A 26,893-nucleotide genomic window follows, 5' to 3' on the forward strand; every position below is an offset into this window, starting at 1 on the left:
TAGAATGGTGGGTGCCAGAAGCTGGTAGAGGAGGAAATGGGAAGTTAGTGTTTAATGGGGACAGAGTCTCAGTTTGAAAAGATCAACAGTGCTAGAGATGGATGGTGGTGACGTTTGTACAACAATGTGAATGTACTTAATGCCACTGAACTGGGACACACACATACACACACACAGGATTTGTCCACCTCCTAACCCCTGGAACCTCAGAATGTGGCCTTATTTGGAATAAGGAGTCTTTGCAGATATCATTAGCTAAGGATGTTGAGCTGAGTTTATTTTAGACTTAGGGTGGTCCTATCTATTTTCAATGACAGGTGTCCTTAGCAGAAGAGGACACAGAGAGACACATGAGAAGGCCACGTGATGACAGAGGCAGAGACTGGAGTCATGCTGACAAGCCAAGGGTTGCTGGTAGCCCCCAGAAGCCAGGAGAGAGGCCTGGGACAGACTCTCCCTCAGAACCTCCTAAAGGAACCAATGCCGCAACCACCTTGACTTCAGACTTCTGGCCTACAGGGCTGTGAGATGATAAATTCTGTCATACTTCTAGATGAGTTTCTTCATTGAGAGTCCCCATCCTTGTCCTCCACCTGCTGGGACAGGGTTTCGGGTCGGCCTAGGCACCCCTGATCCCGCTGCCCACCAAGAACCACAAGACAGTGAAGACTTGAAGCAAATGGTCCTTTTAATATCGGGTCGCCCAGAACCAGGGCCAGTGGCCTGAGCCCCCGGGCAGGGCTGGTAACTGGACCCTGTCAGCACCACGTGGCTTTTCTAAAATGAAGCCCGGAGCGTGGCGATGGAGGGGCCCAGCCTGGAAGGTCCCAGCTCCCTCAGGCTGTATATGGTCCCAGCTGTGGCATTCCTCAGGACCAGCTACAAAGTGGAATGCTTCTCGAAGGGCACAGTCAGGAGCCGGGCTGCTGCCTCATCCAGGAACCAGCAGAGTTTCCCAGTGTGGGGCTGGACTAGGGCAGCAGGGAGCGGGTTTTCCTCCTTGCCCTCCAAAATGCGCTGCGTGGAGAGGACAGGTGTGTGAGGCCCACAGCACCCCAGCAGCCCTCAGAGCTCCCAGGCCCACCATGGACTAAACTTTCCCACTTTCGAGATGTGATGTCACCCTTCCAGCTGCCCTGGCTTCAGTCAACAGGGACAGGTCCCTTCCCCTCTATCATCTGGACTGTATAACATGGGGGTCAGCACACCTTTTCTGCAAAGACCGGAGAGTCACTATTTCAGCTCATATCGACATACAGGCGCGTGTGTTCCAACAAATGTTTATTGGTGGACAATGAAATCTAAATTCCATCTAATTTTCACATATCCAGGAATATTCTTCTTTTGATTCTTTTCCCCAACCATTTAAAAAGGTAAAAACCCTTCTTAGCTGGGGATTTGACTGCACAGGCTGTGGTGTGTCGACTCCCTGATGTGACTTCGTGATGAGTGGGTATTATAAACACTGCTTTCTGCCACCTGAGCCTGCCCCACTCTGTGTCAGAAGTCACTGACTTCTGACCATGGCCCTGTGAGGTCACCTCTGTTCTCACCTCATTTTACAGTCAGGGAAACTGAGGCTCCGGGTGGCCTCTCTCAAGGAGTCCACAGGGAGCGGACCCCTCCAGACCCACCACGTAGATGGGAAAGTTGAGGCTGGCGGTTGGCCATGTGAGGCCATGCTGGGCATCACTGGCAGGGACATGGGTCTGCTGGACTCTTAAGAGTCTACATCCCAAACCCCAAAACTAAGCCACCCCTGTGAGGACATCTGCATCCAATGATTTGGGGGAGAACTGTTATTTATCTTTAAAAATATTTCCAGTTTCTCCTACAGTTGTTGATCTTTTCGATGATGGCAATTAAAATATTTTCCCATTTAGTTTATTTTTAATATCTTATATTTTCCTAAAACATTATGTATAACTATACCTCTTTTCTTATTCCTGTCTTATTCCTACATATGATATTTTTCCTTCTTAATTAGCTTTGACAGTTGTTTGTCTATCTTTTAGATCTGTTTACCATTAAGCTTTTAAAAATATTAACTAATTCACTAATTTCTGATTTTGATTTAATTTTTTCCACCTGCTGACTTTTCTTAGATTTATGTTATTGTTCATTTTTCCTAATTCTAAAGTGCTACATTTATTTTAATAGTTTTCTATTTAATAATTTTTAAATGCATTTTTAATGCTATAAATTTACCTCTGAGTACAGCTTTGGCCTCATCTTATCAATTTCCTATCATAATGGTTCATTCCTAACCAGCCTGTAATTAAAGTTTCCATCTCCCCTTCAACCCCAAAATTACTGAAGTATCTTGGGATCCAATAGCACCTGAGTCAAATTCTATCCCTGGGCCCACATGCCTGTGACCTTCCTGGGAATGGGACCCTTGGTGTTACCTTCAGAACAGCTGCCTTGCCTTCTCCAGTCGCCACAAAGATGACAGTTCGGGCCGCATTCAGCACAGGAAGTGTGAAGGTAACACGCTGTGGCGGTGGCTTCGGGGAGTCACTAATGGGGGCCACAATCTTCTCCCGCTCCTGGGGTAGGGAGGCACAGGGTGGAGGCAGAATGACAACATCACTTTGACTTCTTGAGTACTCACACATGTCAGGCACGGTCCATCTAACATCCATCCCACCCTACTAATCCCCTGATACTTAAGACTCCCGTTTTAAGATGGGTAAACTAAGGTTCACAAGAGTTAAGACCAGTGGGCATGCCTGTTGGCAGAAGCTGACTCAAACTCTGTTGTAGGCACCTCCTGGTCTCCCTCCAGGAGTTCCAGATGGCAGAGCCTGGGGCTCAGGTGCAAGCTGGGCCTGTGGGGTGCACACACCTGCAGGAGGGGATGGTCTGGGAAGAGTGAGCAGGTGTGCCCATCAGGGCCCACCCCCAGGATCAGCAGGTCGAAAACTGGAATGGAGTCCCCTTGGAAGGCCTAGGCGAGGGAAGAAGATAGTTGAGAGAGGTTGTGAGGGAGGGGCTCAAAGGACACAGAGTCAGTTGTCAAAAGAATCATAAGCAGCTGTTAACACAAATAGCAATGCTTAGCCTCACATGCATAGAAGGGACTAATCCACAAGGTTCCACATTTCACCTGCCCGACTGGCTGAGGGTCTAGGGACACAACTGTCTCCAAGATGTGAGGACCCAGGCCCATTACCAGAGTGTGAGAGGTAAGGCCACCCTCAGGGACCCCAGAGTGGGGCTGTGGCCTCTCAGAGGGGGTCTGTCCAGGGTGGAGCTGGGTCTGCTGACTGACCCCAGGGGAGTTTCTGCCAGTGACGATCATGCAGTGCCACCCACGAGGCTGCTCTGTCATCCTGAGAGTGGCCATCTCATTGATGAGGTCTCCTGTGGCTGCTCCAAAGAACTCACCTGTCTCAGTTTCTTGGCATAGTCCTCGGCTGCCTCCTCCACAGGCAGCTGGGGATTAATGGTGATCACCTGGCTGTCAGGGATGGGCAGCTTGGAGAGCAGTTGAGTCTGTGGCATATGGAGGGACAGTGTCATCGACAGTAATACATGGGTCACAGTGGTGTGGGGTTTGCATGTGACCACCTGGATCCTCTAGGTCAGGACATGACTTTCATTATACCCACTTCCCATGTGAGTTGGGATCCTCGTGAATCCCACTATCAATCTGCCGGGGGTCTTTCAAGTCCATCTCGACTGGGGGCTTCCTGGCCCTGGCCTGTACCTGTCTGGCCATAGCACAGGCCTGTTTCAAAGCCTCCATAGTTCCTTGGCCCTTGAGATAAAACCCAGCCCCTCTCTTCTCTCCATCAGGTCCTGCTGACCTGCCCGTCCCAGCCTATACATAAGCTATACACTTGTGTCAGGAGAGGCATGTTCAAATCCAGGCTTCCCCACTGGTCAAAAGGTAACTCAGGCAGCTAAGTGCTGCTCTTCTGACCTCAGTTTCTCCATCTATGAAATGGAAGTACTAACAGCCTCTGCCTCATAGGCTACTGTGGGTTTCATGTGATGATGTGGATCAAGCACTTGGTATTCGTTAAACCTTCCTGCTTATTAAAAAAATAAATAAATAAATCACCAGCTCTAGCTTCTATGCAACACACCCAGAACCTGAGTGACCTGAGGTTCCTGGCTAAACCCGCTCCTCCCACACTTCCCTGAGCGAGTTTTCCTCCTCTAGGGCAGAAGGAGTGGACACAGATGCAGCGGCCCCAGGGCAGACCACGGCTCCTCCTGGCCTCAATTTCCCTGCTTGTAAAACGGAGAGTGTTCTCTGATTCTATAGGCGCTGGGGCCCGGGACCAAAGACAACCAGCCTTGGAGGTCATCGGGGCACAAGCTGCGTGGAGGCCATCAAGAAACTTATCCAGCTTGTAGATGGGGAAACAGGTCCAGGCTCTATGCCAGACCCCTCTGGCCTGAACCTTCCCTAACTCTGCGCTGGCACGCTCCGAGGCTGCGGCGCCTGAATTCCCTAGGTCTCTGGCATGTTCCACTCTTCCCCACTCCGTGCCTTTGCCCAGGTCTTTCCCTTTGCCTGGCTGCCTGATGAAACGTAAAGAGGGGCTTCGAAGCCCCTACCAGCCCACCCAGATAGCAGTGCAGGTGCGATCCAGGTGGGAGCTCAGGGCACTCGCGGATCATTCCCAGCTCCCGTCCAGATAGACAGAGGGCACGGTGTGACCCTTGGCGGCCCCCGTAGCCGCGCTCAGGCGCCGGACGCAGTCTTCTCCGCGTGAGCCCCGGCGGCCCCCGTAGCTCTCACCCGGTAGAGGCCGTACGTGCTGTCGGCGTGCTCGAAGGGAACCAGGCGCTCATCGCAGAAGCCCAGCGTCCAGCGCGTGAGACTGGCAGGCCCGGCGGGAGCGGCGGCGGCGGGCAGCTCGCGGGCCAGCATCGAGACAAGGCTGCCTCCCGACAGGCCAAGCGCGAAGCGGGCGCGGGCCCCCGCCAGGCAGCACGCGGCCCGCTGCGCCACCAGTTGCGCCAGCGATGCGCCTAGCTCCTGCGGGCTCGAGAAGACCGAGATGAAGCCCGGAGCCGGCGCGGCCATGGCGACGGCGGGGAGGCGGAAGCGCTCCCGGCGGCCTCCAATGCGCCTGCGTGCAGGTCAGCCTGGCCGCTCAGTGCTCAGTACTCCCGGGCGGCCGCCTATGGCACATGCGCAATCCCAAGAGTGAAGCCGGGGCAGGGCGGGGCGGTGGGATCCGACTCAATCACTCTGCATGCTGGATCTGAGTTTTTTCTTGGGCTGGGGCTGACGGAGCGGGCGCAGTTACTCTCAACCTCGTGGTGCCAGGGCGAAGCCAGAGAGGGGAGCCCAGAGCTAGGGTACCTCAAGTGGGGGACGGGGGGGTGAGGTGGAAGGAGATGAGAGATTTCCTGACGGAGGGCGCATTTTGGTGGACTTGGAAGTTCCTGAACTTTCTAACATTTATCTTGTTGCTAGTTCTTTCATTAAAACATGAGGGCAGGGTTGGTTTTGTTCACTGATGCCTGGAAAGCCCCCTGAGCTATGTCTGGCACACAGTAAGGGCTGAAAACATACTTGTAGAATTCCTTCTAAAAACGTAGAGGCCTCCAGCCTGGCTGGTTCCTAGAGGAGCTTCCAGATTGGTGCTTGTTATTTAGCATAAATAGCTCTTAAGCCAAGGAGGAACGTTAAATGCATTTTGCTAAGTGAAAGAAGTGACTCTGACAAGGCTACACATTCTGTAATTCCAAGTGCGTGACATTCTAGAAAGGCAAACCTATGGAGACAGGAAGAAGGTAGGGGGTTACCTGGAGTGGGAGGGATTAAGAGATGAGCACAGGAAATTTGGGGAGAAACTATTTCTACTGTAACAGTGGATGCATGTCATGCATTTGTTGAAACCATATGACTTACAACACAGTGAACCCTAAACTGCTGACTTAAGTGAATAATGATCTATCAATATTGGCTTATCAATTGTAACAAATGTAGGGCTAATGCAAGATGTTAATGGTGAGAGGATAGATGAGAACTCTGTGCTTTCTGTTCATTTTTCTGTAAACCAAAAACGGCTCTAATAAAGTCTATTAAAAAAATACAGCTTGATCCTAAGAGTCATCAAGATTACTTTCTCCCCATCTTGGAGGGAACTTTTTAGGCTTTTGGGGCTAGAGCCACAGGCTTTGGGAACTCTTCAAGGTGCCAGACCACTTTCTCAACAGGAAATGACTTCATTCCCCTCCCTATGCCTGTTTCCTCAGTGTACTACAGGGACCACAATGACACTTAAGCAAGTGATTGTGACATCTGAAGGGATGTTATCCAGAATGCACGCACTTGTCAGTTCACCAGGGGTGCGCCATCCCCACCAGCAGCAGACTTTCTCCCACCCTCACTGGGCATCTCAAGGGCTTTATACTCTGCCTCCCTCTCCTTGCAGACTATAGGTGTGTCCAAGGACCTGCCCCACACATGGATGGTTCATCTAGCCCTCACCAGCCAAGGTGAGGGTCCATCCCCACATCTGCCCCCAGGGGCGCCCCCTCAGCCCCCCTCCCAGGCAGTGCTCCTTCTTCACAAACGTGTCTTCCTCTGTCCCCTGAAGTGGAGATAAGATGAGACAGACATTGTTATACTGGAGGAGAATGGCAGAAGGTGGAAGTTGAGAGTTTAGACTCAAGAGTTGGATGTCCTAGGTTCAAATCCCAGCCCAGAGAGCCAACCCTCACAGACCCAGTGGCCCTCACCCAGAACTATGGCCACACGTGCTAGCCCCATACACAGAAGGGCACCCTTCCTGGGGCAGCCAGACGTACCAGGGCACACCCTCTATTCTGGGCCATCCTGTGCAGCTGTCGGAACCCACAGGCAGATTACCCATCACTCTACAGGGATCACTGAGGCTGGTGCAAGGCTTTGTGAAGCCCCACAGGCTGCAGGGAGGTGGCAAGAAGCTAACCTGAGTTCCCATGTCCCCAGAGGCCTTGCAGGTGAGGGAATAGGCAACAGGGGGCAACAAGAAAAGGCAGAATTTGCCTTGTTTCTGGCGAGTATGTTAACCAGTGATTCTTCTGAGACTCAGGAAGGGTTCTGTGCCACATGGAGACAATAACTGGGCTCCCATCAGGCACTGGACGCTCTGCAGGTTTATTTCTTAAACTCAATTAGGAAACAAAACCTTGTTGCTTGGAAAGACCAGTATAAAACAATGCAGGGTCACTTGCTGCTGGCCGCTCTGTTCTAGGTGCCGAACAATGCTGCTGGAGGGACCGGCAGACAGGCAGTCAGGATGGCCAGCCTCAACAAGAAGAGTCTAGGATGAGCCACCAACAAGGGCAATGGGGATGTCCAAGCCATCTCAGCCGTGTTATCTGGATGTTACCACCAACACAGGGTCCAGGCTGTAACTAGCAATGGTTGGAACCCTTAAGACCATGTCAGACCACCCCCTATCTCACTGCGGCTACTCCCGCAGGTCCCACGGGTTCCGTGGCAGCCACGTTGGGTGAGGACACCCAAGAGGCCTCTGCCAGGGTGAGCGTCTGAGTGGTGGGCCAAGCAGCACCCAGGGTAGTCTTCAGGGCCCCTCCAGCAAGAGCTCCGTGGAGATGCCTGAACAGGGACATCCAGACAGGGGCAGCATCCACGTGGTCACCATCAATTCTGGAAGCTTCCAGGAAAAGCAGGCAGGGCAGGGAAGATCCACCAGGGATGGGAAGTGCAAAAGGCAACTGGCTGGCCCAGCCTAGGAGCAGTTTCCAGCTAACCTAGAGGTCCCTTGCCAATGAACCCTGCACCAGGGTGTGGCGGACAGACCACCCCTGGCTCCTCCATTTGGCAGGAAGAGCTGGGGGCCAGTCTGGAGATAACACAGGGCTATAGCATCCTGGAAACCAGCAGCCTCAGGAGGCCTGGAATGGGTGGGGCCCCTTAAGGCACAGCTGAAAGGAAGGTGGGAAGGCCCCCCCCCCCTGGGCCTAAGACCCAACAGGGATGACAGATGGAGGCCCCCTGCAGGCTGCACCTCCTAGGAGACGGCTGCTCTGCACTTGGAAGGAGAACAGGAGTGGCAAGGGGAGAGATGGAGGGAAAGAGGGAAAAGATGAGGGCAGATGAGGGCAGCAGGGAGGCTAAAGCCAGGAAGCAGGGAGAAGAGACACACACACAGACACAGGATCGGAAGACAGGCAGGGCAAGGGGAGAGAGTAGGGAACCAGGCTGAGGAGAGTGAGGAAAGGGGAGAGACAGTTTCTTTCCGGGGTCCAGTTTCTCGACCCCAGGACAGGGCAGAGCTGTCTGGCTCCAGCCCACCTAGCTTGCCAGGCCTGGTTAGAATCTCGACAGCAGAGGAAGAGTGTCAGAGGGCAAAGGCACCCGAGCAGATGCGGGTGTAGACATCCTGGTCCAGGGGAAGGTAGTGTCCCTGCTTCAGGTCCAGGAAGAAGAGCCGGTCCGAGATCTGGTGTGGGTCAAAGCCTTCACGTTGCAGCCGCGTCTTCTGGATCTTGAAGGTGCCTATGGGGGTGCAGGGAGAGGTGGGGGGTACTCAGCAGGGAGCTTCTAAGAGCCTCTAACTCACCATTCTCTCCTGAGTCTCCAGGCTTCTGCATAGGTTATCCCCTTGGTCAGGAACATTCTTTCTCATTTTGCCTTCCGAATTCCCCCTGGTCCTTCAAATCCCAGCTTCATGCCTGTCCTCCAGGGAAGCCTCTCTGACCACCCCCATTATAGCCTGAAACTATGTCTTCCCTGCCTAGTCACCTGTCCAACCCCCAGGAGACCAAGGCAGGGTGGGGTCCGTCACAAAATAGGTGAAAGGTCAGCAACTTAGAGCCTAGAGACCAAATCTGGCTCTTCACCTTGTTTTGTAAATAAAGTTTTATTGGCACAAAGCCAGGGCCATTCGCTTACACACAGTCTAGGCTGCTTTTGCACTACAAGGCAGAGCTGAACTTTTTGGGCAGAGACTGGCCCACAAAACTGAAAATATTTATTATCCAGGCTTTAAGAAAAAGTTTGTACTCCCTGCAGTAGACGATTAAAGAAGAGTTTTGTGAAGGATAAAGGTTGGAGTTAGAATTAAAAGGCGAGGGAGAATACCTTGTGCTCTAGAGTCGGGAAGGTTTTTTTTTAAAACAAAACTTCAGAAGCACAAATCATAAGATTTTTGTTTTTTTAAAACAAAACTTCAGAAGCACAAATCATAAGATTTTTTTTTTAAAGGATAGGTATGTGTCAAAATTAAGGGTTTCTTTTCAACAAAGGCCACCATAGACAAATTTAACAGACTCTCAAATAGAAGAGACTTACAATGTCTGAAATGGCTAAGGAATTAACATCCAGACCATTACAAGGAACTCCCACAAATCAAAATGAAAAAGTGAGAGGCAATACAAAGATGGATGAAAGATCAGAGATGTGAAATGATTTGCTCAAATTTCCTAATCATCAGAAAAATGCAGAAAATGAAGAAACAAACACACAACACTGCAGGATGCCTAACAGGGATGGGAGTGAGGAATGGAAATAATTAACTATGTAAATAAAACAAGAGAAGGGTCCTACACAAGCCCACAGTGCCAGGCTGGCTGTGTACTGTTATGTCAGATTTGGCCCAGGGGCCTAAACCAGGATAAGTAAGTAAATGGTTGCTAAACCAACAGGCAGTTGGGCAGACCAAAAGAGGGAAAGGGGCGCACCTGTGATATCCACCTGGGGCAGGAGGCGCAGGAAGATGGGCCGGGCATAGGGCGCCAGCACCTTCTGCAGCTCCTGGTACAGCGCACTGGGGCTCAGCTGACCGTGGGGGTCGGCAATGGCTGCCATGCCTGCTTTGCCTTCTACTCCTAGAGACAGAGGCTCGGTTAGAACACCATCCCTCACCCCACCATGGGACCAGATACACCCTCAAACATTGGCCTCTGGCCTCTGATCCCTTCCACCTGGGCTACACTCACCAAAGCAGCACATATCTGATTAAGTCCTGCTACACTCCTGCAACCCTGAGCCAGAGTAGCTCTCATGATCCCATTTTTCTAGATGAGGAAACTGAGGCTTAAATCGCATAGGAGAGGTGATTCCAGATCCAGTGGCTCCCACCCAAGTTGTCGTGTGCAGTTGTCCAAGTTGTGCACTGCCCAAGGGCACCTGTACCTCCAAGCTCTTCCGAGCTAGGCCCCTCTGAGGCTACCAAACCCTAGGACCACCCCCTGAAGCCCCAGCTTGCCTGGCACGGCCACCCCATACACGGCTACATCTGTCTGGCCCAGCAGGCGGCTCAGCACACCCTCCACCTCAGTGGTGGAGACGTTCTCCCCACGCCAGCGGAAGGTGTCCCCACCGCGGTCCCGGAAGTACATGTAGCCCAGCTCATCCATCACCAGCATGTCACCTGGCAGAGGGGAGAGGGGCAGGTAAGAGGGCAGCTGCCATCCCCACAGCCAGACCCCACGGTGTGCGCACCTGAGAGGTAGGCGCTATCGCCCTTGTGGAAAACACTGTGGGCAATCTTCTTGCTGGTGGCGCTCTCACTGATGTAGCCATCGAAGCGACGCAGTGGGTCCTGCTGGTTGATCTGGCCCACAAGGAGGCCAGGCTCCCCTAGGATGGAGACCCCACTCAGACTTCACTACGTGGGCAGGGGGTGGGGACCCCAGCTCCCAGGGAACTAGCTGGGGCCCCCCACTCACCGGCCTGGCATGGGATACAGAGACCCTGGGCATCCCGCAGTAGTTCCAAGGTGTCCTCATTGACCTTCACCAGCCGGATTGGGTACACATGTGGCAGGATGCGGCTGATGAAGCCACAGGAGCCAACCTGAAATAAGGCAAACTGAGTTTGCAAGGAGCCCCAGGGTGGCACAGTGTCCTCTCCCCAACACCTTGCCTCTCCTGCCCCAAAGTCTGGAATAGAACCCCCAGTGTCACTTCAGCTCATGACCTTGGGTGATATGAAAAGGGGGGGAGTATTAAGTAGTGTCTCCCCAAGGACTCATGCCCCTCTTCCCACCTTTTCAGCCTCCCCTACAGTCACGGTGGGAAATCTGCTGGCCCACCACCACTTCCTGGTCCATAAAATCCTCTAGATTGGTAGGAAGTGGGTACCTGGAGTGACCCTGGAGCCAGATCGGGGTACTGGCACAGCTCGTGTTTGTAGAGAGCTGCCAGTGGGGGCTGCTGTGCTGAGCTCCTGGTGTTGGATAAGTAGAACATACCCAATGAGCTATTAATCCCTTTAACAGAAGAGGAAACTGAGGCCCAAGACTTGCCCAGTAGGAGGGGATCAGCACCCCACCTCCATCCTGGGTGCCCGAGCCCTGCTTTCCTTGCCACCTCTCCAGGTGGAAACAGGCTCAGAAAGGCTGAGGCACTTGCCAGGGGCACACAGCCACGCCAAAGACTTGAACTCAGGGGCAACAGTCATGACTGGCTGTGCGTGCTGGAAGAGAGGGGCCCAGGAGCTCCCCCTCCCCCGCCTTATGCCTCTGCCATGGCACCCGGGCCACCGTGATCCCTGTACCCTGACTTGCGCCCCGCACCCCACTGCGCCCACCTTCCCATCCATGTTGGCGATGCTGCAATTGCACTCAGTGGCACCGTAGAACTCGCTGATCTGGCGAACTCGGAAGCGCTGGGTGAACTCCTTCCAAATTGCGGGCCGCAGCCCGTTGCCCACCGCGAGGCGTACTCGGTGCCGCTTCTCCGCCTCGCTCACCGGCTGCTTCAGCAGGTAGCGGCAGATCTCTCCAATGTACTGGACCACCTGGCCAATGGGGAGCGAGTCATGGGTGGGAGCGAGGGCCAGAGGGGAGCTCAATACCCCAGGGCACTCCCCTGACCCTGGGCCCTAGAACAAAACGGGCCCTAAGGATGATAACTCTGGGGAAACAGCTCAGTCCTAGCAAGGGCCCTGGGATGCGCCTTCTATTCAAGTGGATGCATCTGGGTCCCCCCACCTGCCCCTCTGCAGTCCCTCTATCCCCATGCCGCTTCCTAGGGACACTTCGTGCACCCCACACCAGGCAAGAAGGTGAGCAGCAGCGCTGACACCCCAGAAGACAAACCTAGCCCAGAGCCCATGTGCTCTACACTATCCCATGCTGTCCCCCCAGAACACAGTCAGCTGAGATCTGGGGTGGGACCGCTGTCAGGTGCGTGATCTTCGTTTCCTCCCTGAAGTCACAGCGGAAGAGCCCCAGTTGCCCACAGAGTCACCTGCTCATTCGGAGTTATCTGCTCATTCACAACCCCTGTAGGGAGCACTTGGACAGGAGCTGAGAGCCCCAGCTATGAATCCCATTAGGGTGACTTTGTATACTGAGTATACGCACGGAGTGGGTGTGGAGAGACAAAGGCACATCTTAACCATTTTAAGTGAATAATTCAGTGGCATTAAGTACAGTCGCATTGTTGAAAAACCATCCCACCATTCATCTCCAGAACTCTCATCTTCCCAAACGGAAAATGTCTCCGTTAAACACAAACTCCTCATCCCCCTCCCCCAGTCCCCAGCACCCACCATCTACTTTGTGTTTCTGTGAATCTGACTACTCTAGGGACCTCATATAAGTGGAATCACATAGAATTTGTTCCTTTGTGTCTGGCTTATTCACTTAGCATAATGTCCTCAAGGTTCACCCACACTGTAGAATATGTCATAATTTCCTTCCTTTTATGGCTGAATAATATTTCACCGTACGAATGGACCACATTTTGCTTCTCCATCTGTCAACAGACATTTGGGTTGCTTCCATGTTTTAGCTGTTGTGAATAATGCTATGAACATGGGTGTACAAATATCTCTTTGAGATCCTGCTTTCAAATCTTTTGTTTTAAAAACAGTCCAAACCAGACAGAAACAGCCACACAATATATGATTCCATTTACAGGAAATGTCTAGAACAGGAAAATCCATAGAGACAGGAAGATTAGTGGTTGCCAAGGGTTGGGGAGGGGTATGGGAAGTGACCGCTGGTGGGGACGGGGTTTCCTTTTGGGTGATGGAAATGTTCTGGAACTAGATAGAGGTGATGGCTGCACAACACTGAGCGTGCTGGATGTCACTGAACTATTGTTCACTTTAAAGTGGCTAATTTTACTTACATGAATTTCACCTTAATTAAAGAACAAAAAAACAGTCCTCATCTTTCAGAGCTTTTACTGAAATATCTTATGCAGAAAGCATGCTGCTGTCTGGGTGGCTTCACAACGATGCAGAAGGAAGGATGTGGGTGGGGGAGGAGGGGTCAGGACAGAATGGTTGATGGCCCCTGGAGCCAGTGACATGTGCTCAGAAATCCCCAATATTTTTCTGTCCACATTTCTATGTATTTGCAACTCTCAATAATTAAGTTAAAAAAAAAAAAACAGCCTGTGCATTTCAAGATACAGATTAGCGATTACCCCCAAGCCCCCCCCCCCCCCCACCCCGCCAACCAGCAGAATATAAATTGTCAAAAGCAGAGGAGAGCACAGTCATTGCAGGAGGCCCTGCCCAGAGCCCCCACCCTGCTCAGCTGTGTGACCTGGGCAAGCAGCTGAACCTCTCTGTGCCCCACCTGTCCAAGGTAGGTTGGCATCTGCCAATTTACCAGTCCCCCCATTCTCTCCCCTTGTACCCTCCTTCCTCCTATGGGAAGGGGCTGGCACCTGTATTTCCACCCCCACAACAGTGCTAAAATCCTAGGCCTGGGTTCTTCTCACCAGGGAGGGAAAAAGAGAAGAAGGGACGTGTCTGAGCCAGCCTGCTCTCCAGGACAGCAATGCCCTCTTCCTCTGCTTCATGCTCACCTGACCTGGAGGCCCTCACACTCTGTGGCCTTAAACAGCTTAGGGTGGTGACTGTACCTGCCAGTCTCATTTCCATGCAGCCACCTGCAGGGAAGACACCCCCCACCAGGGCCCATGGCACAGAGAGGCAGTGCTTTAGGGAACTCAGGCAACCTGGGCCCAATCCCAGCTGCATTATAAGCCTTAGTTTCCTCATCTACAAAATGGGCATGATGCCTTTGCCCACTCCCAAGTGATTATGGGGATCCAGTGAGTTTACACGTGCAAGGTTTAGGCCTGGGCTAGATATAGAGCACGTGCTCAAGAAACACTGGCCACCCTTCTGTCCCCATCCAGAGGCCCTGGAGAGGGGGTGGGGTAGCAGGCAGAGCCATAATGGTGGGTCCACAGGAGAGGGCAGGGCCTGACCGTGCAGTTGTACTTGACGCAGTCATCCCAGAAGCGGCTGGCTGAGAACTTCTTGCGGAGGACAACGGTCATTCCGTAGAGAAGACACTGCCCCACACCCAAGACATTCCCTGCAGAAGACAAGCTTGGTGAGGGGTCCCCGGTCCCCTGCCCCACCCCTGCCCAAGCTGCCCCATGGTACCTGCTGTGTGGTACAGGGGCAGACAGTCGTAGAGCACATCTGCCGCCTGCATGCTGTAGGCATGGTGGCCAAAGGCTGCGATGCGGTAGTACCTGCGGGGGCAGGGAGTGCAGGGGCTGGAACTACATTCCCCAGGGGATGAGAGTGGGTGAATGTGCTGGAAACTGGGGATACGGCAGGGACTCAGGAAGAGCCAGCCCAGCTCTCAGAGGGCTGGCTGGAGAGGCACATGCAGCAAATAAAGAAAAACTGTCCATGGTGCTAGGTGCCCTGAGGGATATAATAGAGTGAAGAGACAAAGAGGGGCTGAAAGTGACACAGCTAGGGAGGTGACAGCGGAGACCTGGTGAGAAGGAGCTGAGGAGGCGAACTAGGGAAGGATGCCCAGGTGGTGGGCATAGCGGAAGCAAAGGCCCTGAGGCCAGAAGAAGCCTGGCCAGTTTGAGAAAATGTGGGGGGCCAAGAAGGGAGTGAGCAAGGAATGGAGAGAAAGAAAACAACATCAGAGAAGTGGCAGAGCCACACAAAATGAGTAGGGGCTTTATTCTGAGGACCAAGGCAGATAAAGGGAGGTTTGGCACAGGGGAGGTCTGATTTAGGATTTTACACCCCACTGTGGCTGCTGAGGGGAGCAGGGCCATCAGGGGCAGCAGTCGGGGCAACAGAAGGCCGAGGAGGGGCTGGGGCAAGTCCAAGTAGAGTGGGGGTCTGGAGATAAAAGTGAGCAAATTGAAGGGAAAGGCCCTGCAGAGCTGGATGGGGGAAGAGGTGAGGCAATGAGGAGCCCCGGAGCAGCAGGCATAGGGCAGCACTACGCCCTGAGATGGGCTGTGAGTTTTATGGAATTGGGATCAGGATGCCCTTAGATCCCAACAGGAGCTGGGGTTAGGGGGTCAGACTACAGAGATGGCCTGGAGGCACTCACCAGGCTAGGGGCAATGCCCACGGGCCCCTCACCTGCTGTGCACGATAATAGCGGCCTTGGGCATCCCTGTGGTCCCCGATGTGTAGATGTAGAAGAGACGATCTGCAGGAGATGCAAGTGTTGGGGACTGGGTGCTGGATGGGTGGGATGAGGGGGGCCCCACCCTGGACTCACCGTCCATGCCCTTGCCAGGGGACTGGGCTAGGGGAGCTGTGGACGCCTCCTTCAGCATGGGGTCCAGGAGCTGGGTATCTGGCCAGACGCCCTCAGAACTCAAATCTCCAGAGCAGAACTTGAGCAGACTCTTCCCCAGCTGTCCACTCACCTCAGCCACCGCTGCAGCCCCAAACAGATGTGTCACGATCAAGGATGGGTAGGCCCTTCCCAAGGCCTGGGATGCACGGTCTGACTGCCCCGGGCAGCCCTAGGACCCTGCCCGAGATGATGCCCGCACCCAGCCTCACCCGCTGCTAGCTCCCCTCCGAAGATGAGGGCCTTGGCGCCTGAGGTGCCCAGGCAGAAGGCCAAGGGCTCATGCCGCAGGTTGACATTGAGCAGAGCAGCCTCCACGCCCATCTTGGCCAGGCCCAGCCACAGCCCCACGAACTCGGGCCGGCCCTCCAGGAAAATGGCCACCACGTCGCCTGACACAAGGCCCAGCTGGTGGAAGACGTTGGCCACAGCATTGGAGTAGGCATCTAGCTTCGCGAAGGTCCAGCACACGCCGCTGCCTGCATCCACCAGGGCCAGGCGGGCAGGCTGCTGCTGCGCCACCACCTGGAAGATCTGCGGGATGGTGTGGTGGGCGCGCTGGTGCCGCCACAGCTCCAGGCGCACACGGATCAGCACAGAGAGGCCACTGGGAAGGGGGATGGAGGGAACGGCATCACTGGGTGCCCAGCAGGGCCCCTGGAGACCCCTCCCCAAAGCCTCAGTATCCCCATATGGAGAAAGTGGAGAAAAAGGTCCCTGTACCCCCAAGGGTTCAAAGAGGGTTCAAGGAGGACCCTTTGGTTGCTGCGTCTCTTGGGAGACCAAGGGCCATTTACCAACCAGGCCAGGAGGAGATGGATTCTCAAAGCTGGCCGGGCCATGCAGTGCAAATCAGAGTCACCCTGTCCTCTTCCACCCAGCTTGCTCAGTGACTCTGAGGGAGCCAGAGCCTAGTCCTGTCTTCATTTCTCTCCCCTGGGACATCCCAAGTACCCCAAGATAAACCCCTACCACCTCCAGCTGGGACTCCTCGTGCTCCACCTGCACCAAACAGGTCCCAGGGTCCAACCCTGAGCTGGGCAGCTGCTTCACCCCCATGACACTCAAAGGCACTAAGCCCAGATGGTTTCTATCCCAGGTGGGGTCAGAAGACCTCCTGGCAAGATAGAGGGGATGCAACTCAATGAGCATTTGAGGTGGGTGTGTCTCACTCTTCCTTCCCCACTTGCTAGTGGATATGAGGTGATCAGAAGCTGCAGAGAACAGGACCCCCAACAGATCTAGCCGGGTCTCTCAGTGACCATGCGGAGTTGAGCAGCCCACAGATACCAGGCTGTCAGATGAGTGAGAAATGAACCGTTTGTTGTTAAGTAAAGAAAAATTGCTTTAGATCAGAGAACCAAGAAATCTAGAATTTCTTGGTACAACAGCTCAAGAAACAAATGGTTACCCTGGCTTTATGTGGCACCTCCCAGATTCTCTGGCTCTGAGAGGCAACCTTGAGCTCGAGTTAAGCCACTGACAGTGGGGGCTGCTTTGTTACAGCAGCTTGCTCTCCCCTGACCAATACAGGTGTGGTCTAGACTCTGCCCCCGCTTAGGCCTCATCTGGTCAATGTGTCCCACTAGCTTCAGTGTCAAATTCATTATCAAATCCATTTTTTGTACCCAGCTGCCTCCCCCATGCCTGCAATGGGTGCGATGGCTTCCTTACATCTCTGGACTCAACATGTCCACAGTGGACCTCAGCACTGACATTCATTCATTCACTCTCCCTCCTCCATTTACGCAGGCAGCTGATATGTACCAACACCTATTGTGTGCTAGGCAGTTTTCAGCTCAGAGACGAACAGATCTGACCCTCAGGGGCTCACAGTTCTCCCAGGAGAGACCACCTCCTTATACATGAATGAGCACGAGGAGAGCGTTGACTGGTGACAAGACCCTGACAGGTGATGCAGTCAGAGTGATGTGGACAGGGGCAGGGGTGGGAGTGGCCCTAGAAAGAGGCAGGCAGGTGACATCTGAGCAGTGCCTGGCAAAACAAAAAGAAATAGCCATGAGTAAAGATGGGGGTACAGCCAGCCAGTGCACAGACCCTGGGGTGGAAATGAGGCACATTTGAGAACCAGAGCAGAGGTCAGTATGGCCAGAATTGGGTGAGAGGAAGGTGGAGGGAGACAAGGTGCTCAGTGGGTAGGTGGGTCTGTCAGAGGAGAGGATGTACAGGCCTGCCAGTATCTGCAGTTTTTAAAAACAAAGGTTCAGGGCTCTGATGACATTTATGAGACTTCCTGCTCGGGTCACACTGCTTACCCTGGGGGCCCCTGGGAGTCCCTCCAGCTGTTCCTGTAAAGGACCAGGGTTATGTGGTCCTGGTGACTCTACTGAACCCAGCACCCAAACGCATGCTACCCACCAGCACACTAAGCTATGCACAGATGCATATGCCTACCCTTTCACTGGGTTCCTCCCAGCATCCTCGCTACCTCACCCAGGAAGCCTTCCAGGGGTGGCCCATCACAGCATAGATTCCCCCAAATGGGACCAGACTGAGTCAGACTCACACTAGAGGTGAGAGTCATTCCCAGCAGGGAAGGGAAGCGGGTGGAGGGTGGGGCAGGCATTTGTTGCTTGAGGTAGAGGGCTTAGAGTCTTTCATCTCAAAGCTTGTGTGACTCATAAAAAAGTAAACATTACAAGTGAAAGTGGAAAGAAGAAAGCACCAGGTGAGGAATAAGATGAAGAATGTGCACATTTGTGGGCACAGAGAACAAAATGAGGTCTGTATAGATTTCCATAACCATATCTTGTGAAAGAGACCCTGAGGAGGGAAACTGCAGAGCTGGGGGCAGCTAAGAGAGGGGACAACTTTGACAGCACACCCCTCTAGAACATTTGAATTTTGTACCATGCATTATGTACTAACTACTACAAAAAATAAGTAAAGACGTAAAATATTAAAAGCTAGCTGTTTATACATCCACCTCCCTGGTCAGATCCCCACGGCTCATTCATTCAACTAATAAATAAAGTAGCTAAGATGAGCAGCCTCTGTATTTATTGAGCACCTACTATGTGCTAGGCACTGTGCTAACCTTAGGGCTAACCTCCAAAGTAGGGTCCTAAGATCCCCATTTGTCAGATGATGGATGAGTTGGGAGCTCAGAGAAGTAAATTAACACACACAAAGTCACACAGAGAGTTGGGGACAGAACAACCCAGAACCAGGCCTCTTAGCAGGGTTCTTCTGCTCCTCCTCAGGCTGGTCACAAAGGTAGGCCAAGTGCCCACAGTGCACACAGCAGATGCTCAATTCATGCTTCTTAAAGGAGAGGCGTTATACAAGGATTGTCTTTACAGATGAAGGAGAACCAAGGTCCACAGCTAGACACACCGTCTCTGGCTACCAAACTCCTAATCACCAGCTTACCTAGCCACCAAGGCACCCATTGCTGGCTGATGGCAATCAGCACTAATGCATCTGAGTGCCTACTGTGGGCCCAGCTCTCCTCTTAGAGCTTCCTCGATAGAGCAGCCCAAGAAGCCCATGAGGGGGTACTAGTGTGACAGCCATGGGGAGAGGGCCATCAGTGAGGCTGGAAATCAGAGGAAGCACACCCACACAGGCAGGCAGTGGACACAAGTACTCAGCTCCAGCCACATGCCCGGGCAGCAGCCCAAGCCATCCCCACCCTGGGGACAAAGAGGCTACTCTCTGTTTCTGGGCCTTTCCCAAGGCCTCTTCTAGTCACTCTGTCTCCTCCTATTTTCACTCAGGGCAAGAAGAAACCAACAAGGTTAAATGTGGTCAAATTTCATACTACAATTACAGGATGAATTGGGAGACCTGGAGCAAGGTGCTTAAATATTTTCTGAACATCTGAACACAGGGTCCAAAGGCAGCCCCCACCACCACCCCAGCACAGCACAGCAGCTAAGAACACAAACTCTGAAGCCCTAGCTGTGTGTTCCCAGGCAAATGACCTCACCTCTCTGTGCCTTGGTTCACCAACCTGTAAAATGGAGTTCATAAACATTCCTTCCTCATAGAGCTGGGAGAGCATTACATTAGAACAAGGCCTGGCACACGGAGAGGGCTATACAAGCTGCATTAGTTAGCTATTGCCATATAACAAATTACCACCAAAACTACCACTGTAAAGAACACTTATTATCTCACAGTTCCTGTGGGTCAGGAATCTGGGAGCAGCTTAGTGGGATGGTTTTGGCTCAGGGTCTCTTTTGAGGCTACAATCAAAATGTCAGTTGAGGCTGTAGTCATTTCAAGGTTTCACTGGGAGAGAATTCACTTCCAAGTGGGCCTCTCTCAGAGCTACCTCACATGGTGGCAGCCAGCTTCTCCCAGAAGTGACCCAAGAGAGGACACCCAAGATAGGAGCCTCAACCCTTTTTATTACCTAATCTCATAAGTAATATCCCATCACTTCTGCTGTGTTTTATTCATTAGAAGTGAGTTACTAGGTCTAGTCCACACTCAAAAAGAGGTGATCAGGTGAAGACCAGAAGGTAGGGCCATCTGCAAGGCTGCCTCCTACAGGAAAGTGTGTCAAGCCCTGTGTCAAAGATTCGGAGCAGACCCCACTCCTGCCCTGTTGCCAGGGCAGACAGGGCCAGGCATGGATACCCCAGACTCCATGGGGCAAACCTGGGGCCTGGGCAAGCCCAAGGAGGTAGGGAGGGCCTGCCAGCCATGCTCCTGTTGTGTGTGAACCTGAGTGGAAGCCAGGGCCACAGCGCCACAAAGAACAACACAGTCTCCGTCTGAGCCCCCATAGGGCCCACAGTCTAGTAGGGGGAGAGAGACTCAAGAATTAAAAGGCAGGAAAGCAGTCACATTAGATAGTTACTAGTGTTTCAAGTCAAGCTTTGGAGCTGCACTGCCTGGGTGCAAATCTTGTCCCCACTACTTGTGTGACCTTGGGCAAGTGACAAAACCACACTGTACCTCAGTTTGCTCATCTGTAAGATGAGAAGAGAGTACCCACCTCATGGGGTTATTGGGAGAGCTTGAAGAAGTCATGCTTAGCGCAGCACCTGGCATGGGGGAAGCACTCTGTAAATGTTAGCCATTCTGCCTAAGAACAACAAGGTTGGGATTGGGAGGTCTACAGAGACACAGTGTCAGGGAAGGGCTCTCAGAATGTGACATTTAAGCCATGGCATGATGAAAATGAAGAACAGGGGAAGAATGATCCAGGCAGAGGGAACAGCAAGTGCAATGGCCCTGGGGCTAGAACAAGGCTGAGCATATTTAGAAATAGCAAGGAGGCCATTGTAGCTGGAAGAGTGACAAAAGTGAGGAGGCTAGGGACGTGATCGGGAACCTTGCGTGGTCTAGATTCTAAGCATCAGGGATCCATGCAAGGGTGCCAAGCAGGAAAATTCAGCAAAGGAGGCAACATCATAAAGTGGCACCAGACAGGAGGCCCAGTGTGTTCCAAGAAGATGGAGCAGTCTGAGTCTGACAAGGCAAGGTGATCTGGGGACCGGGTGAATCTATGGGGAGTGGTGAGAGGGCAGGAGATAGGGCAGCAAGACCTCAAGTGCCCAGCTGGAGGTTGAGTCTTTCTCCTGCAGAAGATGAGAGTCATGGAAGATCTGTGAGCAGAAGAGACAGTTAAATCTGCAGGGACATGGGCCAGAGCACGGAGAGAAAAGGACGGGTTCTGAAAGGTTCAGAACCAGTCAATTTGCAGTGGAACTTTTTCTAGATTCGCCCCATCTCTGACACTCACAGAACCTGTTTTTCCCCGCTTACAATGGCTTAGTCCCTCTCTGTCCCTAAGAGGAGAGGGGGTCTGCAAAGGCACCAAGCCTGGCAGACCCACAACAGGTGCTCACATACTCCCCTCACATGGGGACTGCTACTGAGATTTGCTCCTATGGGGGCCTCCAGAAACACCTATTTCACCCCAGGAGGATCCCCAACAGCTTCTTTGAGCAAGCACGTCAGAGACACCCCAGAGAACTTCCAAGGATGCTTGAACACAACGCCAGAATCCCCTTCCCATAGATCCCAGTCTCCAGAGACCACCAAACGAGTCTTGGAGTACATAGCAACTTCTCCAAGACCCTGAACGACCTCCAAGTTCCGCATAGACCCCAAACTCTCAAAGAGTGCTTGGCCACAGAGAAACATGTAAATGGCCCAGAGGAGGCACACAAACTTCAAAAACCTTAAAAGTCCTTTACAGACACCCAAGAAGCCCTTTCATCTCCCCAAATGCCCTAAATAGACCAAAAGTGTCTGGGCAGCCCCCAGAGACCACTGGGTTGACCCCGTGAAGTCTTCGAGTCCCTGAAGAGCCCACAGAGGCCTCCTACATGACCAAGTCTCCACACATACCTCCAAACACCCACGGCCTCACAATCAGTCCATTCTCTGAAACTCCTATCAGCTCCCCACACACCCCCAAGTTGCCTTCCAGCCCCCTGTTGCCGCAACTTCAAGAACCCTGAAACCTACTTATCTCCCTCCAGAGACTTTCAAGACGTCTCCTGCAGGTTCTCTCGGAATCCCCCCAACGGGTCACTTTCAGGCGCGGGCCCAGTCCGTAGCCACGCCCCCAGTCTCCAAACCCTCCCCTTAGGCCCCCAGGGCCCCCATGCCGCTCTTGCAAGCTCCTTCAGTTCGCTCCCAGGGCGCACCGCCGCGGACAAGGCCAGGGTTGCACTCACAAGAGGTCGCGTCTCGCGGTCTTGCAAACGATGCGCAGGAAACGCCAGCCACCGCTGCCTACGTACACTCCGAGCGCCACCGCTGCGCTCCAAGTCCATGGCAGCCCCAGCAGCCACAGCAGCACCAGCGAGGCCAGGGAAGCCGAGCCCGCACCGGGAGCCCGCATACTGGGGAGGTAAACAGAGTGAGCCGGCGGGTCGCTCGGGCTCCGCCCCACGGCCAAACCGACTCCGCCCCCAGGTCCCGGCCCCGCCCCCAGGGTAATTTCCGCCCTCAAGGGCTAACCCAGGCCGCCCGATTGGAGCCGGCCCCTCCCCTTCCTCAGGCCCACCTGCTCCTAACCAGAACGCGCCCCATGCCTGAGATTGGCCACGTCCTGGCTGGACTCCGCCCCTGGACCAGGGCTCCGCCCCATCTCGTGCTGGACACAAGCTTCTTTGATCCTAGTCGGGCTCACGCTTCTCTGCCAATCATTTGCGGCCACGCCCCCAAACAAAGCTCTTCCACCCTGTCAGTCACTGTCAAGCTTTGACAGCTGTGGGACTCCGGACCCAAGCTTCACCTTCATGACTTGGCCCTCAAATCTGGGCTCCAACTTGTCCCCACCACAGATCCAGAACCTTTCCAGTCACTCGACTAGGCCCCGCCTCCATGCCATGACCTAGCCGCTGTCCCCAAGGATCCGCCTGTCCCCAATCCTGTCCAACCATAAGTCCTGGGTTTTCCTGCAGGTTCCGTCTCTACCACCCCTCCATTCATTGGACCCCGCCCTCTGGTTAGGCTTCTGGCCACGCCCATAAGCACACGCCCCTCCCACTCTGAACCAGACTCCGCCCCTAATCCTAGGCCTAGACAGCCTTCCCAGTCCCAGGTTCCGTCCTAGGCCGCTGGGACTGACCCCAAGCTTTGGCCGGGTCACCACACTCTCGGCCTTACTCCTGCCCACCTAGCGCCGTAGGCCCCGCCCCACCTGCCCGCTCAGGCCCGCCCCAAGACCCTCTTCCGACAGGTATGGCTCCGAACCCCTCAACCACATAGTCGAGGCCAGCCCCCTACTGGAGGCCACGACCACAGAGAGGGCCCCTGGGCCAGAGAGACAACGGCTACCGAGACCTGAAAGCTAGAATGGCTCGGCGAAGACAGCCGCTGTCTCCATGACTACGAAGCTTCTCCAGCCCCAAGCTGTGCGTTTAGAAAACACATGCGTCTCGCAGCCGAGAGGTGTGGCTCACAGGCGCTCGCGGCCCAGCCCTAGATGGCATCCAGGATTCCTACCCTGGGACACTGGGAAATCCCAGTTCACGATCAGGGGCCTTCCAGTAATGGATTCTTTCCCCAGCTTGTCCGAAATCCAAGCCTCAAAGTCTCTTCGATCTTAAACACATTCCAGGGACCTGGGGAGTCCCAAACTCACAGCCTAGGGTCCCAGAAGTGTCTAAATCCAAAGCTAACCTTAGTCTGAAAGATATATTTCAAGGACCCATCTAACCCCAAACAATATCCCAAAATCTTGTAATTTAAGTCTCAAAGTAACATCCTAGGAGCCTAGGGAAAACAAAATCCACACCAGAGTCCTTTATTTGCACCCTAAGTTACTAAATGTTCACTCAGAGACCCAAAGGCCCCCGGCCCCACCAAACAGACGAGGCCAGTGCTGACCTGGCTGCCCACCATCCTGTTCCCTGACTGACCTGGAGCTCACAGACTCTCAGTCTTGGCCGCTCCCTCACAGGCTCCCAGAGCTCCCAAAAGGCGGGGATGACCAGGCCAAGCCAGAAAACCTCAAATCTAGACCCAACAGGTGGGCCCTCCAAGATTTCTGTTTCTGCAGACTCCTGGGCCCTGCCATGCCTGTGCAATGCCCTTGAGGGCCTCTACCTTGGATATCTCTTTCCAAGCGCCTCCTCCTCTGCCCGGCTACCCACCCCACCCCAGCTTGTTTTCTGCCTTGTTTGGCCGACCTTCCCTGTTCTCTCCTTGGGAGGCGTCCTGGGCCTGCTTCCAGCGCCATTTGGAGAACAGAGCTGGGCAGGCGCTCACCCCCCCACGCTGTCATTGGTTCCTGTTGGCCGCCCAGGGTGGGCCGACTCTCTGGGCTGCGGAGGCAGATCTGCAGGACAGGCCTAGAACCAGCCACTGGCCCACACTTTCTTGGCCACAAGTCAGTGGAGTCAGCAATGACTAATAACTATAGCTGGACTCATCCTGCCAAGTAGCACTATTACCCCCATTTTACAGGTAAAAAAAACTGAGGACTGGAGCTGTCACTCCAGCTCTGAATTGAAAATCATTCATTCACAAATGTGTGTCTGAGAGCTTGCCCTCCCTCCTCCTCCCCTTTCCTGATTCCCTAAACTACTCCTCCCCCTCCTCCCTCTTGCACTGATTTTCCCCTCTTCCTCTACTTCCTCCCTCTCTCCTTCTCCATCCACCTCTCCCTCTTCCTGTTTCTTCCTCCCCTCCCCCTTCCTTCCACTTCCCCCTTTGCTCTCTCTCCCCTACTTCCCTCCCTTCCTCCACCCATTCCTCCTTTCCTTTCTACCTCTCTCTATCCCTCCTCCTCCCTTGTTCTTCTTTTTCCACTTTCTCTTCTTCCTCCTCATCTTCCTCCTCTTCTTCTTCCTTCTCCTCCTCCTCCTCCTCCCTCTCCCCTCCCCTCCCCTTCCCTCCCCCCTCCTCCTTCTCCACTCTCTCCCCCACTTTCTCTCCCCCTGCCCACAGGCTTTCCCCGCTCCCCCTTTCTTCTCTCTCCTCCTTTCCCTTATCTCATTAAGTTCACTGAGCTCAACTGAATAGTACACTACAATCTCTTCCAACTCTCCCCACTGGAGATGTGAGTCCTCCATACGAGATTCCAAAATCCAAAAGGCTCTGGAAACCCAGCTTTTACTTAAGGTGGTGTCAGAACTCCAGTGAACGGACCACGTACCTTGCGCTGACCCAGGCTGTTTCCAGTGAGCATTTGTCCCTTTTTATCCCTGTTTATCCTTTATTTATCCCTTTATATAAGGGCTACCCCCACACCCCCAAGGCCATCACACAACACATGGCAGCTTTTGTCCTCAGTTACTTCTTGAGATTCGAAACATTCCCTATTACAAAACACATGTCGACTTTAAAAATAAAACAGCTATTTTACTAGTGAAAATTGGTTTATTTGGCAACAGCAAAGAATTGCAATGTGGGACAAGCAAGTTTTAGCAAAAGCCATAGGCAGGTCCCATAAACAAAGAAAAGGAACTTCATTTTATGAAGAAAAAGGACGTTATGAAGGGTTGTTTTGAAAGTCCACTGGAGAAAAGTGAGAATTCAGGGAGATGACAGTTTCTCATTCCCTGGGTTAATGTGGATTTCTTGTGAGAAATGCAATGTTCATCTTTTCCTGTTGGGGGTCTGTAATTAACATTAACACCTGTAATTGACATTGAGTTGTGTGAGAGCGCCCCCTTATGGCTTCCCCACTCCTCTCCACTCCATTTTTTTTCATCTCAGTGTTTATAACAGTACACATACAAACATGCACACATTGTGAGAAACTGATATACATAAAGTCATCAGACCATATATAAAAATAGAATTCTGACCCACAGCCTTGTACCAAGGAGTTCAGGAAGACAAATTTTCCACATTTTTGCCAACACTTATTATTTTCTCTGTGTCTTTTTTTTAATTATTAGTTTCATACAGTACATTGGTTAGACATTTAAGTAGTTTACAAAACGATCCCCCTAATTACTCTTTCTCTCCTCTGGCTCTGCACCTAGCCCTTACATTAATACCAACTGAATTCTCTATGTTGTGCTCCCCAGCCCCGTGATCATCTATCAACTACTAATCTGTGCTTCTTTAACCCTTCACCACATTCTCCCAGCCCCTCAACTCCCCTCCCCTCTGTCCATCACCAGATTGTCCTCTATATTTGTGAATCTGTTTTTGATTAGTTTGTTCTTTTTGTTCCTTAGATTCTGCACATAAGTGAAATCATATGGTATTTATCTTTCTCTGTCTGACTTATTTCACTCAGCATAATAACCTCTAGCTCCATCCATGTCATTGCAAATGGTAGGCTTTTGTTTTTGTTAATGGCTGAGTAATCTCCCTACTCCATTTTAGTGAGGTTTCCCTTTACAGATTTTCATACACAACTGTCCCCAGGGATTCCAGATGAACAATTAAGGAACGACACTATACTTACTTCACAGAGGGGGAAACTGAGACCTGGACAAGGGGACAGAACACAGGCTTCAGAGATAAACCAGGTTCCGCCCCACTCCAGCTGGGTGGCGTTGGGCGAGTCACCTGTCCCCTCTACCTTGCTTGCCCTCTGGGTGATAACACCCACCTCTCACTCAGGGCGCTGTGTATCAAATATTTATTGCTCACCCACTGCACAAAGGCTGACAGACAAGGGGCTTCTCATCTGGAGAATAAAGGGGCCAGGTGCACAGTAAGTGTGGGCCACAGCCTGATGGGCATCTCCTTCCCTGGTATGACCCCAGAGGCCAGTAGGCCTCAGCAAAGAGAATTCCTCAAACTTTCCAGAAGGAGAGAAATTAAACATACATTGAAATAAAATACCAAAAGATCGTAGCATGGAAATTTCACTATAAGTAGAACACGAGCATCATGTGAGAATGAGCAATTTCTCTGCCATAGTCAAATGCCCACCACAGTAGGGGTGTGAGCTTCCTGGGGCTGCCATAACAAAGTAC

General features: G+C 52.9%; 2 protein-coding genes across 3 annotated transcripts; both read right to left on the reverse strand.

The window, feature by feature from the left end:
* Positions 1-256: 256 nt before the first annotated feature.
* PGLS (6-phosphogluconolactonase) lies at positions 257-5,097 on the reverse strand. Its single transcript, XM_011366828.2, has 5 exons — positions 4,757-5,097; positions 3,391-3,498; positions 2,849-2,950; positions 2,409-2,549; positions 257-1,017 (listed from the first exon to the last, which is right to left on the reverse strand). Exons 1-5 carry the CDS (start codon positions 5,042-5,044, stop codon positions 880-882), a joined length of 777 nt encoding a protein of 258 aa, XP_011365130.1. The 5' UTR covers positions 5,045-5,097; the 3' UTR covers positions 257-879.
* A 1,990-nt stretch (positions 5,098-7,087) lies between these two features.
* On the reverse strand, positions 7,088-22,433 carry SLC27A1 (solute carrier family 27 member 1). 2 transcript variants are annotated; one of them, XM_011366829.2, is made up of 12 exons: positions 22,181-22,433; positions 15,731-16,125; positions 15,441-15,602; positions 15,299-15,368; positions 14,342-14,433; positions 14,161-14,270; positions 11,516-11,725; positions 10,654-10,780; positions 10,427-10,564; positions 10,191-10,355; positions 9,664-9,810; positions 7,088-8,479 (listed from the first exon to the last, which is right to left on the reverse strand). In XM_011366829.2, the coding sequence occupies exons 1-12, from the start codon at positions 22,345-22,347 to the stop codon at positions 8,322-8,324; spliced, it is 1,941 nt and encodes a 646-aa protein (XP_011365131.1). In that variant the 5' UTR covers positions 22,348-22,433; the 3' UTR covers positions 7,088-8,321. The 2 variants fall into 2 exon arrangements, with proteins under 2 accessions (XP_011365131.1, XP_023390271.1); XM_023534503.1 differs by lacking the exon at positions 9,664-9,810 and having other exon boundaries at positions 22,181-22,401.
* Positions 22,434-26,893: the final 4,460 nt, after the last annotated feature.

Source organism: Pteropus vampyrus, unplaced genomic scaffold, assembly GCF_000151845.1.
Source record: "Pteropus vampyrus isolate Shadow unplaced genomic scaffold, Pvam_2.0 Scaffold126, whole genome shotgun sequence".
Lineage (NCBI taxonomy): Eukaryota > Metazoa > Chordata > Mammalia > Chiroptera > Pteropodidae > Pteropus > Pteropus vampyrus.